Source organism: Dasypus novemcinctus, chromosome 7 (assembly GCF_030445035.2).
Source record: "Dasypus novemcinctus isolate mDasNov1 chromosome 7, mDasNov1.1.hap2, whole genome shotgun sequence".
NCBI classification, from domain to species: Eukaryota; Metazoa; Chordata; class Mammalia; order Cingulata; family Dasypodidae; genus Dasypus; species Dasypus novemcinctus.
This window is the reverse complement of record NC_080679.1, coordinates 109,628,662-109,649,360: the sequence shown is the minus strand read 5'-3', so window position 1 is coordinate 109,649,360 and position 20,699 is coordinate 109,628,662. Positions and strand designations below refer to the sequence as shown.

The 20,699-nt window shown below is 34.9% G+C and overlaps 1 protein-coding gene and 1 pseudogene across 1 annotated transcript in view; both read right to left on the bottom strand.

Annotated features, from left to right (window-relative positions):
* LRP1B (LDL receptor related protein 1B) overlaps positions 1-20,699 on the bottom strand; it is a 2,023,931-nt gene that overhangs the window by 145,459 nt on the left and 1,857,773 nt on the right. Inside the window, exons 67-71 of the mRNA XM_058301027.2 lie at positions 20,541-20,657; positions 14,185-14,291; positions 8,987-9,116; positions 5,941-6,047; positions 5,469-5,601 (exon numbers count right to left, since the gene is read on the bottom strand). Of these exons, the coding sequence (XP_058157010.1) occupies positions 5,469-5,601; positions 5,941-6,047; positions 8,987-9,116; positions 14,185-14,291; positions 20,541-20,657 (594 nt within the window). The remainder of the gene's footprint in view (positions 1-5,468; positions 5,602-5,940; positions 6,048-8,986; positions 9,117-14,184; positions 14,292-20,540; positions 20,658-20,699) is intronic.
* Positions 16,520-16,638, bottom strand: LOC111763070 (small nucleolar RNA SNORA51; annotated as a pseudogene).

Here is a 20,699-nt window from a genome sequence, read left to right as displayed (position 1 = left end):
TATTGGTGATGTTTAGCAGGCTGACGGATATATGTGTCTTAAGTATAGGATAGAGTTCTCATCTGTAAATCACCAAAATAGAGTTATTATTTAAAGTCTAAAGGAGAAAGCAACCTCCCTAACCCAAGTCCCTGATAGCACATCTGCCCAGATTTAAGAGTGGAAGTAGGACTTAATAAAAGAGATGTTTAATCTGGAATTCTATATCTTCAGTGTCTTGAAGTACATTAGGTGGATTCAGACAAGTCCACAAAGGAGACTAAAACATAGGCAGAGTAGATGGAGAAATATCTGAGAAGGTAGCATTATATAAGCATGGGGGGAAAACATTCTTGTAAGAAGGTAGCAATTAGCACATTCAAATGATGCAAAGAGAGGTTTGGTGAAGTAGTGTTGGGAGGTGGTGGTAGTGCAGTGATTGTAGGTGGTTATTGAACAAGAGGAAGGAACAAAAGTAGTGGAGTGCAGCCTTCTCTTTCTAGAAGTCTGGCCATGAATGGGAAGAAGAGAGTAGGTAAAGGGGTGGGTAAGGAAGGTTGGTTGTTACATAGCGGAAAACAGATAACATATTAAATGCTTTTAGAAATAATCTAGTAGATAAGAAATTTTGAAGATAAAGGACAGAGGAGAGATAATTGATATACTTAGCCTTTTGAGAATTTGGGGGAGAGAGTGTCAAAAATAAAAAGATTATCCTTAGATAGGTATTAAAGCAAACCTTCCATTTTAAGAAGAAGAAAGAAGACTGAATACAGCTTTGTTAACTAGGTAACCAGGTGTTGGAAAAACTAATGATTTCTGTTATTGCCATGAAGTAGAAGGTGAGGTCATTAACTGAAAGTGAAAGACTTTGCTTGGTGACAGATTTGAAAAGGAAAGGGAAGTTTCAAAATATCTGACATGATTAATGGTAGAGAGAGATGATTAGGGAAATATAGATTAATTTCTTAGAATATTTGAGTGATGATAGAAGTCTAACACCAAGAATTTATAGTGATATCAATCTGAACAGTGTAAGATTTCTTGGAGAAATGCTTGGCAGAACTGCTACAGGTTGAATTGGTATCTCTGAGTACCAAAGATGGGGACTGAATCATGTCTCACACAAAAGGCATATTCAGGTCCCAACTCCAGGTCCTGTGGGTATGAAACCATTTGTAAGTAGGACCTTGGAAGATATTGTTTGTTAAGGTGTGTCCAAACAGAAAAAAAGGTGGGCCTTAATTAAATATAGTTGAAGTCCTCATAAGCAAAAGAAATTGGACATAGAAAAAGAAGTCATGTGAAGAACAAGAAACCAGAAGTCAATGGAACCCAGAGGAGAAAGAAGAAAATATCACCAAGTACAATGCCATGTCACAGAAAAACCAATTCCAGGGATCACCAGCAGCCAGGCCAACAATGACAAAATTAAGGAAAAAGCATCGCCCTGTGAACACCTCAGTTTTGGACTTTGTCTAGCCTCAAAACTATGAGCCAATCAATTTTCATTGTTTAAACAATGCACTGTATAACACTTGTTGTGGCAATGGGAAACTAAACAACCAACAAATACAGATAAAAGCAGGTCCTTGTTGAGTCACCAAGGTAAAGATCACCATGTGAGATTTGTGACATCTGGCATCTGAGGGATGAAACGGGGTCCCTGTTGCGGGACGAGTGGGGTCCCGTTATGGGATGAGTGGGGTCCCTGTTAAGGGACGAGTGGGGTCCCGTTGTGGGACGAGAGGGGTCCCTGGCGTGGGGAAGAAAGCCTCGTACGGCCGCTGAGGCTTCCCTCGGGGGCTCTGAAGGCGTGGAGGGCGCACGACCCAGGAAGGAGTCGCGGAGACAGGCTGATGGCACAAGCCTGGTTTATTGCGGAAGGGGATGCAGATTTATAGGATTAGGGAGTGGTGTGGCGGGTTCTGATTGGCTAGGGCAAATGCTGTTTCCATATAAGGCAATGTTCTGGCATTGGGCTAGTGATTGGCCAGTAGAGTATGTGCTAACTCTTGATAGGCTGACACTGTTACTAAGCTGATAGGTGGTTGTAAGCTGTTGCTGGGCAAACAGCGTACTAAGAGATTAGGTTTAAGGGAGGGGGGAGGGGAAGTGAGAGCTGGGCTAGGCTGGAGATAGGAAGGGGGAGGGCGGTGCCAGCTAGCCGTTAGCAGCAAAGGCCTAGTCAGGCGTGGTCACCTTGTCTAAGCCCAGTGGGCAGAGGCGGTGTCACCTCTTGCCGCACTGTTTGCCACTTAGGCAAGCCGGGTGCCCCTCCTCCCACAGGCATCAGGTGCCCTTTTCTTTCAAACTTCTATAATGATCAGCTCTAAACTGCCATAATTCTAAAACTAATCTCAATTCCCCAAACGCAGGCAAATAATATATTACCATTTAACAACCCTCTCTCTGAAAGTAAAATAAATTAGATAACATTTTTAAAATCCTTAATATTAAATAAAGATATGAATATCAATATGTCAAGTATGCTGGCTTAATTCAAAATAAAAATCCAAAGACTATGAAGTAAAGTTGTATTCCTTCAGAATGAAGATTTTAATGATATATATCATTGTGTGTTCCATTTTACACTGAATTATATTCAACAGAATTTGTCAACTCTTTCTATTCTTTGATTATTTAAAAATGTATATATATATATACACACACACACACACACTCACAGCGTATCAGTCTTGTTGAAAGAGAAAAATTAGTTCCCTAATGTATTGAATTAGATAACATGATTTTTCCATAAGTTTTGGACATACCACTATTTTTATTAAAAAGAGAAATATAAATGGAATCATAAACATAACAGAATAGCAAAATGTTGTGATAACCTATGAAAGGCTTCCTATTTTATTTTAAAGGATTTGCCTTTCAAATATTGAATTATGGGACTACCATGTCATACCTGAGCCCAACTTAAAATGCCTGATTTTGAAAAGGAACAAAATACACATATAATAGAAACAATTTTATTTCCATTATATTTTAAAAACAAAACTTTAACTTAAGACTTCATAAAATGTAAAAGCAATCAAAATTGAATAATTTAATGAGATTGCTGGATTAAAACTCTCAGTTTACTTTTCATTTTCTTAAACTGCCCAAGAGGTTATTAGAAAAATAGAATATGATGTATTAATTAACAATAAAATATGTCTAAATTATAACTGAGCCTTTGACAGGTTCATAGAAAGTACATCATCACAGAGAATAGCATTAGGGGTCCCACCCTAATTTTGATTGAAAGAAGCTTTAAAATATGAAAATACTTATAATTCCCATAAACAGCCTACACATTCTTTAAAACTTAGCCTTTTGAGAATTTGGGGGAGAGAGAGTCAATATCTAAAAAAAACAGAATACCTTTCAATTTTTCCATCGACATTGCCAAAAAGAGTAAGGTTTGGAAGCTCTGGCCAAAACAAGCACCAAGTTTCTCTGAGATTACATGTTTTACCTTTAAAAATGTGAATTTTGCTTTTAATCCCATAGTTCTCTGAGTCTTACTTTTTAAAGTACACTAATAAAATTAATTCACTGGGAAAAAAAAGTGTCATGCTTACGTTGAAGCTCCCTTGTTGTCTAGACCCAAAAATTTAGTCCCCAGTGATTCATGAATCCTGAATTGAGATGAATCAAGTGGGCTTCCTCAATTCCTTAAAGTGCATTTATCCAATATCGAAACCACTTTCTGAGAGTAAATTAAATAATAAAAATCCACGCTTGGTCATGCCTTAAAGTACATCCAGCAGGATCTAGTGCATTAACCACCAAGACAGATCATTGGAACTTAATTATCTAGCCACTAAGAAATTCAAGAAAAGTTAGAATGTGTGGGGAAAGGGGCTTTGACACATTTGTAAATGACTGAATTAAAGTTTTTAGTCATTAAACTTAAACTCAGTAGAATCATTTTTGTTTCAAATGCTGTCATAGCCAATTTTTTTACTTTAATATTCAATATTTTTTAACATGGGCTCCCTTATTCAAACAAATATTTTTTGTTGAAATCCAATATTTTAAATAAATAGTTAAATCCTGAAAGTATTGTTCCTCCTATACTCACTTTCCAGATATTCCTATAAGTCTGGGAGACATTTCCCTGTGATTGAATATGATAACATGGAAAAAAAAAAAAGGGCACAGATCTATTCATGGAGGTAGGGCAATAAACTAGGTCTCCTGATTCTCATTCCAATGATCTATCTCTGCTCTTACACAGTTGAAATCAATTCAATCCCCTCCTTTGTTAATATATGAAGAATCACCCAAAGTCTTTAAAGGCTCCCATTCTGTGCAATTAAAAGCATGCTAAATGATATCAATTCTCAATTATTGTGGTTCTTGTAGAGCTAAACTATTCCTTACCTTTCTATAACTTTGAACATAATTACCACATATATTTCTCTTTCTGTTTGCCTACCTAATTTTTTCCCAAGGTGTTCTCACCCAGAGGAATGCAGATCAAGACCAAGAACATGTCTAAAGTGGGGTACATATTCAGTCCACCATATCATTCTATAGATTCAATGAAGGTTTCCATTTCCTTTGGGGGAAAAAAGTATATACTCATAGATTTAGTATTATAAATACATACCTAATTTTTAATATCAAGAAACCCACTTTCCAACAGGGGAAATTAGTCAAATAATAAAGAAGTAATTATATTGGAAGGCAGGATATGATAACCAAAGAGCAATCAAATTGTTACTAGGGAAAATCCAGAAAATGGGCTGTAGTTTGATTGAAGACAATAGAGTATTTTTGACAAAGGTTATGAGAAGGCAGAAATAAAAGAAGAATCAGGACAGGTGATAAAAAGCAGGGAGTAGGTTGTTAGAACATTATTTTGCAGAATGGTTAGGATAGAGACTATCTAAAGAGAAGTAGCAGAATACAAAGCTACGATGGTAAAATGGATTGCTGCATTTAATGCAGTGATTTACATTTACAAACTTGTGATCTAACAGATAAAGGTTGTCTTCTGCACTGACCAGAAGTAGAAGATATTTTCTCAACTATATAACTGGAAGGAAATTGAAGGCACAACCTATAACCCTTATATCATATAGCATATGAATGTGTGTAACATAATATACCATATGCTATTCCAGTTCTTTCGGAATCAGGCAAGAAATGTGGATTATAAATTTACACAGAAACTACTGTTGTAGCAATGGCTGTAATGACTGTGTTCACTGCATCCCTCACATACCCCGAGTCTAGTGCTGTGACATTCTCATTGTAGGCATTCAATACATACTTGTATTTTAGTTTTATTTGTCAAGAAAAAAATGGAGATTTTACTTTTACTGAGAATGATCTGGATTTCTCTTATTTCAAGTATTAGGCAATGAAATTGAAAAGATTAAAAGGAAAAATTTAATGATTATTTTATGCCTCTAGCACATTCTGTATTTACAAAGCACCTTAGCATCCATTCTCTCATTCAGAGGCACATACAAATTCCTTACCTTTGTCACAGTTTCCTTCATCACTGCCATCTACACAGTCGTGAATTCCATCACACAGCCATCTAATTGGAATACAGTGGGCTTTATTTTTGCATCGAAACTGATCTTCCTTACATTCAGTCACACAGTCCATCTGTTCAAATACAAATGGACACTGCAGTTTTCATTAATGATAATGAGACAGTTACAGGCAAAACAAACAACAGCTGACAATAGTGGAGATATATTGCACTGTGAACTTTCTCTTATCTTCACTTAATGAAGATGACCTCTGCAAAGGACAATGGGCTTTAATATATGAATAGCATGAAGACTTAGGTACTTGCTAAATGACTGTGTTCAATGTATTTGCCCTAACATTTTAGATGGTGCTATGAATCAATATTTTATTTCTTCCTATATTTTCATTACATATGCTTCCCCAAATATAACTTCTATAATTAAAAAATTTTAATTGAATGATAAATGTTACCTCATCTGAACCATCAGCACAATCATATTCTCCATTACATTTCAAAGATGCTGAAATACATCCTCCGCTGGCACATATATATTCACTTGATGAGCAAGAAGGAGAAGCTGAATACAATTATAAATTTGAGATTTAGATACAGTGAAAAAAATGACAAGTTTTTTTGATTAATATATATATAAATATGAATTCATAGATGGTAATGATAATGGTCTATATTATTTAAGTTATATCTAATATCTGGTATTAAATATTTATCTATAATGTGTATCATACAATATTATTGCATTGTATTAAATATATATTAAATTGAGGTAATTGCCTTGAAATAAGGATTCAAACTCACTGGGTTAAAGAAAATAGAAAATACACTTTTATTTCCTCCAGCCCTTTGATCTTGAGGTGTTAAGTATTTCACAAATATAAATTAATTTATTTTAAAGGACAAAAGGCTCAAATATTTTTAAAAAGGTAATAGGATTTAGTGATCCTTGGGAATGTTATCATGGACTCAGTGATATGTGTTTGGCTATGTTGACAAAATTTAGTGTTTGCATATGTTTTAAGAAGTTTTATGTTACCAGGTGCAACAGTAAGGACCAGGAAGGAATGAGGATCCAACAGTGACCCCCTTGTACTAATGACCATGCTTGTGAGCCTATACACCGGAAATAAGAACAAGGTCTAGAGCAGCACTATGCCTAAGAGTTCCCTCCTGACAGCCTCCGTGTTACTTAAATGTGGCCAGTCTCAAAGCCAAACTCAGCATGTAAATGCAATGCCTTCCCCCCAGCGTGGGACATGGCACCTGGGGATGAGCCTCCCTGGCACCGAGGGATCACTACCAAGTACCAGCTGATGACATAACTAGAAAATGACCTTGAATTAAAGGTTCAACGCGGACCAGCAGAATATCCCTGTCTACATATAACAACAGGAGTTAAAAGTGCTGTTTGACCTAAAGTAAGGGGGAAATGGAAAGGACAAATGAGTTTATATGGCTATGAGTCTCTAAAAAAGAGTCTGGAGGTTGTCAGAAGGATTGCCCTTATGCACACCTGAGCAGAGTCTCAGAGACAGATAAAGTCGATACAACCCCAGGTATTGGTTCTTTTGAGGGCTAAAGAGACCCACAGGTTCTATGGTCATGGCAGATGGAGTTCACAGCCATGTCAGTTGGCCCTTCTTTAGAGCTGGTGTTTCTGCGTGATGGAGCTGGACTCAGATGGGATCTCTTTTCACAAGCCTTTCACACTACTTTACTGGAATTGTAGTTGGTGCTGGGGTTTAAGATATATCTAGGGGATTTGAATCTCTGGACTGACAATATGATAGCCGCGCCCTGAACCTCAACAGACTTCAACTCCTACACTCTGATTTATTGGACTTACCCCATTCAGCTAACATGGAGTTGAAGAATATCAACCACCACACCATGGAGCCTAGAGTGCCTACAACTGAAAGCAGGAGGATTGCATCCAGTATCCATGTGGAATCTAAGCCCCCTCTTGACATAGATATGGAATGGACACAACCAAGCCAAGGTCCACAGGAAGGAGGAATACAGTAAGGATTAGAGTGGACTTAATGATATTCTATTCATGAACTATTGTGGTTAATAATCGAGAAAATGTGGCACTGGTGTGGAAAAAGTGGCCATGGTGGCAGTTGGGTGCGGGGAATGGGAGGAAGAGATGAGATGTGGAGGCATTTTTGGGACTTGGAGTTGTCCTGAGTGGTGCTGCAGGGACAATTGCTGGACATTGTATGTCCTCCCATGGCCCACTGGATGGAACGTGGGAGAGTGTGGGCTATGGTGTGGACCACAGGTCATAGGGTGCAGCGATGCCCAGAGATGTACTCACCAGATGCAATGGATGTGTCATGATGATGGGGGAGAGTGTTACTGTGGGGGGAGTGGTGGAGTGGGGGCAGTGGGGGCGAGTGGGGACCTCATATTTTTTTAATGTAATATTTTTTAAAAAATGAATAAACAAAATAAAATTTAAAAAAAAGAAGTTTTATGTTTGAGGGGTTTAAACATGGGTGTAAGAATAATTAACACACTGTAGAATTTGAAGTATTCTTTCATGATACAGAATTTTAAAAATAGTACAAGGATAACTATGTTACTGTACAGTCTAATCATTGACATAGGAAGAATGACTGCTGCCTTCCTCTATGGATTTGGGATTGCTAGGCTTGCTTTCTAACCTTTGAAGTTCTTGCCCTTTTATTGGACTACCAGGTATTCAAATGTACTTACATAATGACTTTGTGGCCTGAATTGCTTAGTCCAGGGATACTAAAAAGCTTTTCATTGTGTTTTAATTCCTTTGAATTGGCAGTAATTTCCTAGGGATCTGCATTAATAAAGAGTGTGAGAACAGGTCTAGATTCAGTAAGAAAGACAGATGTGGGCCTTGGGCATGGAAGTGGGACATAGTAAATTGTGTGCCTTATATCTGCTACTTCTGATCTAGTGTCTCAAAGTAATGCTTTCCTAGTTTATACACAAATTACAATATGACTTCCCCCTATAATTTTTCTCTAATTTTATTAAAATATCTGAGAGAATTAAGTATTTTAATGTGCATATTTATAGAGCCATTTAAGGAATGAAATATATAAACTGGGTGTCCTTTTTTGTATACTGGTTTTGCTCACTATAAAACTATATATTCTGATTTATAAACTTAATTTCTATAACTGAAAACCTGACTTTTATCATATTTATAGTTGCAACATAACTCGTTTTGCTGTCCTGGGAAAACATTTCAAAAATGTGTTGAAAGATATAGATACCATAAAATTAAAGTTTAAGGATAATACTTGGATCCATTACAAAAGTAATGGTCTTACCTGCCAAAATATTTATAAATTATATTAAAGATTCACCATTTGATTTATCTACAGATACCTGGAATTATTTTTTAAAAGTACATAGTATATGCATTTGCCCACTATTTTCTGCATATTGTTGCTTAAATTTAAATTTTATCAAGTTAAACTATCAGCTAAAGTAAATATCATCTCAACATTTTACCTGGCTCACAGTTTTTCTCATCATCTCCATATTTACAATCTTCGTGGCCATCACATTTCCATTTTGCTGATATACACTGACCATTGGAACACTGGAACTGACCTTTGGAACAACTTGTTTCACAATTTCTCTGTCAAAACAACACAAAAGTAATTAAAAATAAATTTTTAGCAAAATGCCTACAAACCCAGAAGACAACTAGAAACCTTATGTATGGAAATCTTGCATGTAGAACCCAGATGTATAGAAGTAATGTTTGCTATATGCAAGTGGTCATAATTTAAGGTCAGACCCATATAACACAGTTTCCCACTTTCATTTTCTCTGTTGTCATAATGAAACATAGAAATAAGAACATAATTCTCATGGCTTAGTCATTCCAATTAAATTGCTCCAAGTGGATTCTGCTACAATGGATAGTTATAGGGCAATGGAGTTTTAATCACTATAGCTGAGAGTGAAGATGACAGGTATAAAAGGGTTAGAAATTCTAAGGAAATTCTTCCAGTTCAGTAGAAGGGATGAACTTGAAACAAACAAGAATCCTAAGTCTGATTTACATTGGCAAAATACCCCAACTGTTCTTTCTTACCCTTTCACCCTATCTCTCTTCTCCTGTCTCATGGCATTTATTCCTAAAGAACAGTGAAATGTCATTTCTGCTAGTCCACTTACAGATTTTATTTAGAAGTCAAACAAGAGAGCAAATTTACCTTTGGGAATCTTTCAATTCTTTCCATAAGCTAAATTAAAGGGATCCACTAGAAATTCACCTTCCCTAGTTTTGAACACTGGTTGAAAATGCCTTGCTGGGATGGCATTTTCTGTTAACTGTTTTCTATTCTTTCCACAATGTACTGTCTACTCCTTCCACAAAAGGTGCAATGTTCTCACAGCCTGTAGAATTCCCAGTGGGTGAAGCATATTGTGTTATCATTTCCTGATCATGCCCAGATCAATCTCCACATAGGTGGGAGAGTTCCTTTGTTAAGTTCTTATAATTTTCTCTTGGATTGTGGAATTTTTAAATTAGAATGCCTGCAATGCAATTGATTTTCTTCTGCCTCTTTTTCTTTACTGCATCCTTTCCTTCTTCCTGCTATTCCTGGGTTTTGATGCTTTAATATTGTGAGGAGCTTTCTTGGATAATAAGAATACAAAGAACACTAAGATTTACTCCCTGCATTTGATAAATTCTTAGACTTGGAGGAAAGTCTGGTACCTAACCCAACAATTGTGATAAAATGTATTAACTGCCAAAATAAAGGGGTATAGTTTTAAACAGGGGGCTTTTAGATAAGTCTTCAGAGAGAAGATTATAGCAGAAATGGAACTACCTAAGAAAAGGCATTTCCTGAGGAAGGATCATTTGAAATGTGTTGTATATGAAGGATAAGCTATACAATGGTGATTGGTGGGAAATAGGTTGGAGGAATAGGTTGGAGGAATCAGTACTGATACTGAGAGAAACGATTTCATAGATTTATTCACCACTATACTCCTTATGATCTTTACAGTGACTCATGTATCATAAGCATCCAATAACTGCTGAATTAGTGAATGAATGGATGGTGAAGTAGCTATTATGGAAAATGAGGAACACAAATTAAAATCCCATTAAATAAGATCTACTGAGATAGGGATCATGTCTTTCTGTTTATTAAGTATCTAAAATGATGCTATGATCACACTCAATGAATACTTGTAGAATTAATGAATGGTTAAGCAGTTAGACTCATTTAGGTAAAACAGCTAAATAAACAATAGCTCTGGTGTACCTATGGAGTTCTGACAATACAGAAGTGGTATTTCTAGGTACTTTTCCTATCATTAGAAGATGTCTATTTGCAATAAATTTCAGTTTAATTGATTTATATGTGTGTGTGTACATTTAGTTATTATTTTGAACTTTTCCAAACATACAGAAAATAGAACCATATGATAAAATTTACGTGGACATTACACATTTTCACTAGTTATCAACACTTTACTATTCATGGTTACTCCATTCTCTCCCTTTTCCCCAGTTATTTATATTTTGGAATATTTTTAAATAACAATGATAGCATTACTAGAAAATGTTAAAAATCACAAAATTAACAATAATAGCCTAGTTTTATGTTTTTCCAATCCATATTCAAAATATGCACATATTCTTAAAAATACAAATATAGCATGTGGTAAAATAAGGAACTACACATTGAATTTGGTTGGTAGATCATTATATTTCTTTTAATATATAACTATTTCCCATTCTTCCAGTTTTATTTCGATACCATTTATTATTAAAGAAACCAGGTCATTTTTTCTATAGAATGTCCCAAATTCTGAATTTGGCTCATTGCATCCTAAGAAGGTTGATACTTTAGCAACTTTAAAGGACTCATGAGTTTTTATTTTTTTTAAAGTATTATCATGAACGCATGGATTTTTATACAGTTAATGTGTTTTAATCCATTTTAGTCACTTTTCCTTCGGAAGCTCAAATTATCTTTTCTTGGTCAGCTGGAGCCACTTCAAGGTTCTTATTTCCTTTCAATATGATCCTAATAGTCTTGTTTTCCACATTGAGTTGATGTTAGTGGCTCATCTTGTCCATTTTTTTCTTTCAGACGTCCTTTAATTTAGAGGCCATAATATGAACGTTAGAGATACACATTACTACTGGATTCTCAATGCTTTTATAACTTTTTGGTGATAGAGCTAGGAAATACATATTTTACAGAGAAAATACATATTTTCAGAATAGTGATACTTTTGAGTTTAATATTACAGGATTTTTATTTACTTTGTTTTTATAATTGTATCGCCTTCATTTTACTTTGAAAATTTTGTTGGTAATGACATTAGCATAATTATTACTATCCTACTCTTAATATATATGAATTTCAAATTAGAAATACCAATATTAATATTAACAAGACTATGAAAGCAGTTCAAGATTTCTTTTTGAAATTTATTATACCAGATGCAGAGTCAAAATATTGCATTTTAAAGTCACTTTAATTAATTCTACTCTGGATACGATACCAATTTGATACACAATTAGGTTGAATCAAATTTTTTGGTTTGCTTTTTTATTGCTGTTTCCTAAATTAATTTAAGCTTTGTCTGTATATTAACAAACAAATTATACCATCAGTTCAGACTTGTATAGAAATTTATCTTCACAGTTCTCTCATTTTTTTGCTCCTAATATGGGAGTAGCCTGTATGTATCTTTGCTTTCTTGCTATTTGATGTTGTCCTCGTTTTTGTTTGTTCATTTGTTTCCTTTTTTAAATTTTTTTTCAGATCTGGAATCTCAGTCATGTTGAACCTTTTTATAAAGAGAGCTAAACCAACTGTCTTTATGTTAGCCATTTCATTATATACAGACAGTAGTAATTTCTATAGTTGTAAGGAACAGTCACCTTTAAGAGATACCAAACAATGTTAATATGAATCCATACGGACATTAATATGAAAATGACTGGAAATATGAAGGGCCCAGAGCTCATGGAGTCTAAATGACTTTTTCAGTCATTAAAACATTATAGCCATCAACCTATCATATGAGAGAAGTGGTGTTAATAAGGATATCTACTTTACATGAATAAGTGTTGAAAAAGAAGTGTTTGATTCTGTATATGTACTTTACCTATCTAATGAATAATATGTAAGATGAAATCATAAGCCTTAAAGAATGCATCCATCTCTTGATAATTTACAAATTGCATAGTTCTGGTGGAGCATATGGAAACAACATTAAAAATTTCAAAACTAAAAAATTTTAAAAAACCTTTTTTATATATGGCTATACATAAAACGTATGTTGCTGCCTGGAAAATATGTGGCTGACCAATGTAGTAATAATTTCATTTTTAAAATTTTGTTAGAATTTTGTCTTGTGAAATAGTCCCATCAGTAGAAATCATATTTTCCTCTTCTTCTCTTAGGAGAGATGTTTATCCTTGAGCTCCACATTTTTCTGGGCTTTAGGTAAGAAGTTAACAAGCATTTGTTCACAAAATCTAGTTACAAGCATTGGTTCACAAAATCAAAATCAGATTTGGTTAAAATGACTGATCCTAAAACGAGTTTCCAAGGATTGGAGAGAGTTAGATTTATGGGGTATATAAAGAGTAGAGGCCTGTAGTGTTTCCGAGGGAGGCAGGAAATCTTAAGGATATAGCTTCTGGATACCTAGGGAAGATGGACCCAAACACAGAAACCTCCAGAGAAGCAGGAATTACCCAATCTGGCCAAGCCTATGGTCAGTGAAAAGATCCTTAGGAGGGATATGCATATCCATGAGCTGACCAGGACAGCAGAGCTCAACGGAGCCGTCGTCTCCCGGAAGGAGCCATGGTGGCACTAGGACAGGAGAGCTCTGCTTCCCCTGCCACCCTTTAGACATAGCTGTAACAGCCCTTATGTCCCTGGTATTAGCCAAAGGAAACACAGAAAACCATGAAAGTCACTATTACTGGACCTTCCTCTAACATGGGAAAGTAAGAGCTTGAGGTCTTTCTAGATTTGATTGAGCGAAAATATAACCATTTGCCCTTTATTACTTTAGAGCCTCATGGAGTAATTCATGTCTGAAACACACATATATATACGCATGAATAATTAATTGTATGAAGCACTCTAAATGTCAGCACAATATGTTTACAGAATTATCCAGAAAAATTCTAAACTTTTCACTTAAGCTGAGTATACCTGGGCCTTATTAGAAAAGGGTTATGATTCATCATATCAGCAAAGCTCAGTCTGTGGTTTTATGAAAATTGATGATCCACATTGAAGTCTATAAGATGTATCAATTGAAGGGAAAGACTGGGGAGAAGAAACTGTTTAAAATGCATAAAAATATTAGGCTCGACTATAAATACTGCAGAAAATTTATGAACAAATCCACAGATGGCAAAGGCATCAGCTACAGGGAATAGGGTTTCCAAGCATCTTATTCCCAACCTAGCCATTCACCACTTGAGGTAAAACAGACTATAAAATTAACTGTCAATAGTAGCACAAGAGTTATTCCCCACACTGGGTGTGTACAGCACAGCTCGGGGATATAATATTTATCTCAGTGTGCCAGGAGCAAAACATTGCAGAGCTGTCCTAGTCACACTTATTGGACTGAATAATAATAATTACAAATATGTTTCTAAAGAACTGCACTTTTTTGTTTGATTTTGCAAAGATGCCTACCTCATCAGAGCCATCTGCACAGTCAAAATCTCCATCACACCAAAACCTTGAAGAAACACAGTCCCCATTGGCGCAGAGAAAATCTTTCAATGTACAGGTCTGTGGTTCTGGGGATGGAAAAACAGCACAGGATTATTCTCTTATATGCAAGCATATTCTAAAATTCATGACACACAACACAAGGCAGCATTAAAGGAAAAAGGTTAGCCAAGCAGAACCAATAAATTGTTTAAGAAAAATGTCCCATGAAATACCTATGGTACATAATATAATGATATTTCAAATTCATTTTTTCAAGTCATGAATAGAAAGTGGCATTGCAGAAACAAAATGAAAAATAAGACAGGAGATAAATAGCCTAATGTTTAATAAAAATACAGCAACAAAGTAAAATAAAAAATACAAGAATCTACATATTGTGGCAGTATAACAAGGTCTTTTCTAGTTGTCAGAGTTCTAAGTCATTTTATGTTTTTACTCTAAGTAGGCATTTTGTGACTCTCTTACTTCACAAAATGTACCCATGGGGCTGGTTATTAACTGGGTAGTGAATCTAAGAGCACATTAGCCTTTGGTTTTTCACTCTTTATTATGAAGTCCCGTGATTTTTCTAATTCTTAAATTTTGTCCCTGAAAAATCCAAAGTTCATGCAACAAGAAGGGCAGATGGGTGGATTAGACATGCCTGGGTGGGATAAGGGTTGAGGAAGCAGAAGGCAATTGTTTTATCCAACTATCCCAAAGTTATATTTATAGCTATCTTACACATACAATAATATTCTTATCCAGGTGAAGGAGGGATAGGCAGGAGATGTGACATTTAAGGAACATTTATAAGAAGCCTAATTTTCTGTATAATTCATCCTTGGATTTCAATATTGTTCTACACAGTCACTCGGCTTCCAGGTATAGGGAAACACTATGTGTGTTTGATATGATGAAGTCTCCTAAATTCCGGTACAAAAATCCCCTTTGAAAACACAGGAAGAACTGTAAAAAATATAATTTGTATCAGAGAACATTTTGTTCTGCTCTGGGCCATACTTTCTTTTAAAATGTAACCTTCAGGCTATGAATAACTGAATATGAACAAGAGACTGTTTTAATAGAATTGTAAAAAGCCACTAAGTGGATGAAACTTCCCTTGTCTCTGCAATCCTTTGTTTAGTGACTATAACAATAGCAGTTTCCCATTTTGTTCCAGACTGGATTCACATATATTATGCTTTACTCTTCAAAAATACCTTTATTGATATATATATAAAATAGTAATAACCAGATGCTGATTGCTTATTTGGCTTAGGCAGTATTTGAAGTTTATGCTAAGAACTTGAATAAACTCCTCAGTTAATCTTAATAACAACAATACTATTATTTGACTCCTTTATAGAGGAAGACATTGAGGAACAGAGAGGATAAAGAACTTACTTCTAATCACCCAGCAGGTGGGAGAACTGGGACTTGGACAACCTGATACCAGGGCCTGGACTTTTTACTACCAGATTGTATCATTACCTCCCATACTATTGAGGAAATAATAATTGTTCACATACTATAGAGATCAACATTAAAGGTCTGAGAAGTCAAGTTACTTTTCAAGGTACCTGTCTAGCAACGTCTATTTTACTTTGTAATAATAGTAATAGAGAACCTTTTTTCTCTAATTGTCTTTCCATACTGAAGCCATTTCATCCTCCTTCCATTTGCAGACACATGCAGTTTTGTTTTTAAGGAAAAGAAATTGTAGTTGAGTAATATGCTCAACGTATTTAATAACAGAAAATAACAATGAAAATATTTTCATTAAAAGACTAAAAGAAGAGTAAGTTTAAAACACATTTTACTTAGACATTAAAAAATAAAACAGCAGGGGAAATGTTTAGTTCGTAGGTATTGGGGGTTATCTGAGCAGGATTAATTCTTTCTTCAATGCTCCAATTTGAATTTTAGCCTATGCACACAATATGCTAAACAGCAACAGTTTCACAGGCTTTCATATTCTTTGCTAAATGGAGGGGTAGGAGTTGTTATTTTAAGATTATTTAAAAGTTATATACTCAGTAGTTGGTGTCATTTGCCCAAAAGTTTCCCAGAACAATTGTTTCTTAGAGACACTGTCCTAACATTGTCAATTATTGATTCTCAACATGGGGATAGAGGGACTGAATGATTTGGGGGGGAAAGTTTTTCAATACACATGGAAATTCAGCATTTTACTACCAGTTTAAAAAATGCCAGCAAATCTACTTCTTAATAATAATCATGAATCATTTATCCACACGTAAATGCCATCAAGAAATGGTGCAGTTATTCTGTTTTGTTTTGTTTTGTTCTTCCATGTCTCCCCATTCACAGTGCAGGCCAGGCACAAGGCCTGGGCTGAGGTGTACGTGGGGTGAGCTCACTCTGCACAGTCAGTGCTAGAACACAGCCTGTGGTAAGCACCCGGAGGCCACTTATCCTGTTTTTAACCCTTCATCTAGATACCTCAAAATTTTTTGCCACTAGATATCTTGAAGAAAACACTCTCTAGAGGAAAATGTGATTTAGTTATGATAGAAGGGCCTAGGAGAATGTCTTCTCTTATTTTATCTTTGATCTTTGATCTTTTCAGGATAAAGTGAAAGACCAATTTTTCAGACCTTGGCATGATAGCCTTTTTCTTATGAAAAAGAACAAAAATTGATAATACCTGGAAACTCCAAAGAAAATTTAAATGTGACACTCTTCCCAGAATTTCTAAAATGATGCTCCCATGTGAAATTCTTATATTGCCTATGTCCCTCGGCCTGGAGTAGATTGGGAACCTCACACACTAACAATTAACAAGGTTTCTCTAAATCTTAAGACATGTTGGGTTGTAAAGCAAGGTATATTTTCCATGTTTTGGAAGGCTGATCAGGATTCTAGAATAAGAATTTAAAATAGGGGCCACATATGGACTGGCATCCTTTGATACTGATGGAAGCAAAACCATATGGCCCAGAATTGAAAAACCTTTGGGAAGCTATCTTGCACAAAACTGAAGGAACTGAAGTTGAGAAAATAAAAGTGACACTCCAAAGCCATAGAGTTAGTGGCAGAGAGGAAAGACCTTCCAGACTCCAGTTTTTTCACTAAGTCTATTATCATAAACACTTAGTGATGAGTTTAAAAGTTGTATGAATGTGGGCGTAAGAATCTGAGGAGAATTTTTAGAATACAATTAGTATAACTGGCATCTTATACAAATAATCTTCTGATATAAATTCAGTGTGAAAGTACTAGAAATTCAAATAAGGCAGAAGCAGCTTGTCTCTGTAAATAACCTTAATCAGTTTGGTCAAATTACTTGGTATTTTTAAATCTATTGGTTTGTAAGTTACTTCTTAATAATGCAATCATATGAATTAAATTATTTTGTATATCAATTACTTAGAAGACATACATGCCATATATTATAAGTTTCCCTTATAAAGATAATACAGATATTGATATTTCCCAACTATTTCCAAGTCTTTGATTCAATGTTACTCCAATGACAATAAACTCTTCCTTTTTTTTTTTTTTTTAGGTACTGGGGCTGGGGATTGAATCCAGGAATTTGAATATGGGACCAGGATTCAACCATTGAGCCACACTGGCTTCCCTGCGTTGTTTCTTTTTCTTTTGTTTTGCTTTACTTGTTGTTTCTTTTTTTGGAGACATGGGAAACCAAACCAGGGACCTCCCATGTAGGAAGCAGGTGCTCAACCACTTGAGCCACATCTGCTCCTCTCTTCTTTTTTTTAAGTGCAGAAATCATTGCTGAAGGAATGTGTCCCTGCTGAACTCTTAATGGAAATGATCAGCAGATGATGAAATGCCAACGGATTCATTGTTCTATGTATATATAAAAAAGTAGACAGCATATTAAATTTAAAAGAGAGCTAGCTTGTAGTCAATTGCTCCATAACTATTCAGACTCTTCCCACTTCTAAGCCTGTGGCATTGCCAACACAATTTTAAAAATAAATTCATTAAATCAGATTCACAAACAAACAAATTTAAAAGTGATTTTTAAAATATGTTGCTGTTGTTTTTTAACTTGTAAGGCTGATTTACCATCACTGATATGTTTTGCTATTTAATAATAGCTAACAATAACTGTGAAATGTGGACCAAATGCATTCTACTTACTAATGATATTTAAAATATATGGCACTAATATATCACTGCTTTAAGATATGTGTCATTAGAATAACTTCAATAGATAACAAAAAATCAGAAATACCTTTATAACATTTTAATATAGCAACAGGCTGGCTTCTCTATGACAAATCTCCATGCTTCCCATACATATATTGCATTCTTTTCTCATTCTCCATTGACTTAGCTTCTGGCTATGCAGAACAGCTGGCATTTGCAAGGTACATGCCATCTCATTTCTTTTAGTTTATTCAAGATGGTACCTTCAAACACCACACAATTATCTAGATCCCTTGATCCTTCCTACTACATGTGTTTATACATTTAACATATTCTTACACTTGCCCTCTTTATGGCTCCTATTTTCAGTGCCAAAACTATAATAGACTTCATTATTGTTCCGTGTTATCTCTCCACTGGAACTTCATCTTAGGCAATATCTCAAGTTGAATAAGGAAAAAAAGAGAACAGCATTACTTGTGTATTTTATGCTGCAATGCTTGATATTCCAGCCACGTCCCTTGCTTTTTCTTAAGCATTCTGTGGATGCAATGATTTAGCTCTATGTTATCACTATGACAAGTGAGAGGCAGAGTTCATTCTTGCAGCGTTTTGGTATCAAAGACTGACTTTCAGAAGATATCAGTATAAAATTTACAAAAACCCAGAAGACTCTGAGAATAGGTTATCTCAACTTTTTTCTCCTTCTTTGCTTATTATAGCAATGGTCTAACTTCTCACACAATATCAATTATCGCTTGACTAAAGTGCTCTCCAAGACCTAAATCTCTGATTTTGACCTCTCAAACACATTCCCTCGTTCTCAATATCCTTCAGTCATAGGGCATTTTCACTCAAGTATATTCTTGATAATTAACACTAAGTATATCAAACTAAGCTAAGTACTTATCTGTATACTTAATCTCTGACATCCCAATAAATTTTTTAAAAGCACATGCTTTTTCTATGTCTACTACCCCCACGCCATCAGATTGTTCTGTTTTAATCACTGGGTAAAATGTGAAAACCTAATATATAAAGTTTTCAAATTGCTGATTAAAGGAATCTAGAACAGCCTGGAAACTCTTTAGTGATCTTTGTCTTTCTAAAGTTTAATCAGGTGGGAAACATCTATGTGAAGAGGATGAAATAAAGGTTCTTATATTCAGAGTATTACATAACTCTATTGTTTCAGAGATTTCATGTTCTTAATGTACTTGATTCTCAGGCACTAGTCAGATGAAATTTTGAAAATCACATTAACCACTACTTGACATTTATACTTCAAATATCCAAGTGGTTTATTTAAAACTTGCCTCTAAAAACTGAATGTTTTAATACAACATAGACATCCTGCTATAGATTTAGTGTCCTACTTCCTAGGAAATGAATGTCAAGTGAAATGTCTATAAAAGTAGACATTATTGATATTAATCTGCATAAAATTCTTCTGAAAGTAGGATATAAATATTTAATAAACTGAATTTGACTAGTTTCTTGTTTTAAATATGGTTATATTACTTTCTTTGTATAAACAGTAGTGAAATAAAAGTGAGGCTAAAAAATAAATTCAAAATTTAATGCTAGAATATAAAGATATGTGGCAATTTAGGTATTATCATATTTTATAGAAAATAAAATTTCCAGATAATTATTGCTTTTAAATTTATTACATAAAAATTCAGGAGGAAGATGATAATAAAAGCATTATTCTATTTTCAACATTCCACAGAGAATGTTCAACATTCCACAGAGAAGAAATGATATTTCACTGAAAGATGCTTATGGGTGAATTGGTAGTGTAAAAGAATTTGAAACTGAAATGAAATGAATACCATCTATTAAAGGATGATATGTTTTGTACTGTCTCCACATCATTCAGCTCTTTGTATGAAGATGAATCAAGGGCTTCTTTCATTGACTACTGATGGGCTGCATTAAATCTCATGATATTTTCATACCAATTCTGGTAACTGAAAGAAAATAAGTCCCAGGATAAGCTTTTCAATAATTCTATCATTTGAAATTCAGGTCAATTTAATCTGAATATCCTTATCGAAATGTGAATATGTGAAAATGTGAGCTGCCGGAGAGATAGGTTCAAATTTATACCTTAACCAAACCATGTGCCATCCTGCTTATTGACTAGGCTGTCAAGCTCACAATGGGATTAGGCAAGAATTACTTACTACAATTTTCTTCATCTGAATTATCACTGCAGTCATTTTGGCTATCACACCGCCAGTGGTCTGGAATACAGTTGTTGTTTTTGCACTGGAATTCATGAGGTCCACAAGTCTTTTTATCTGTAATAGAAAGTACCAGAGTTTGCATAGTTGACTTCCATG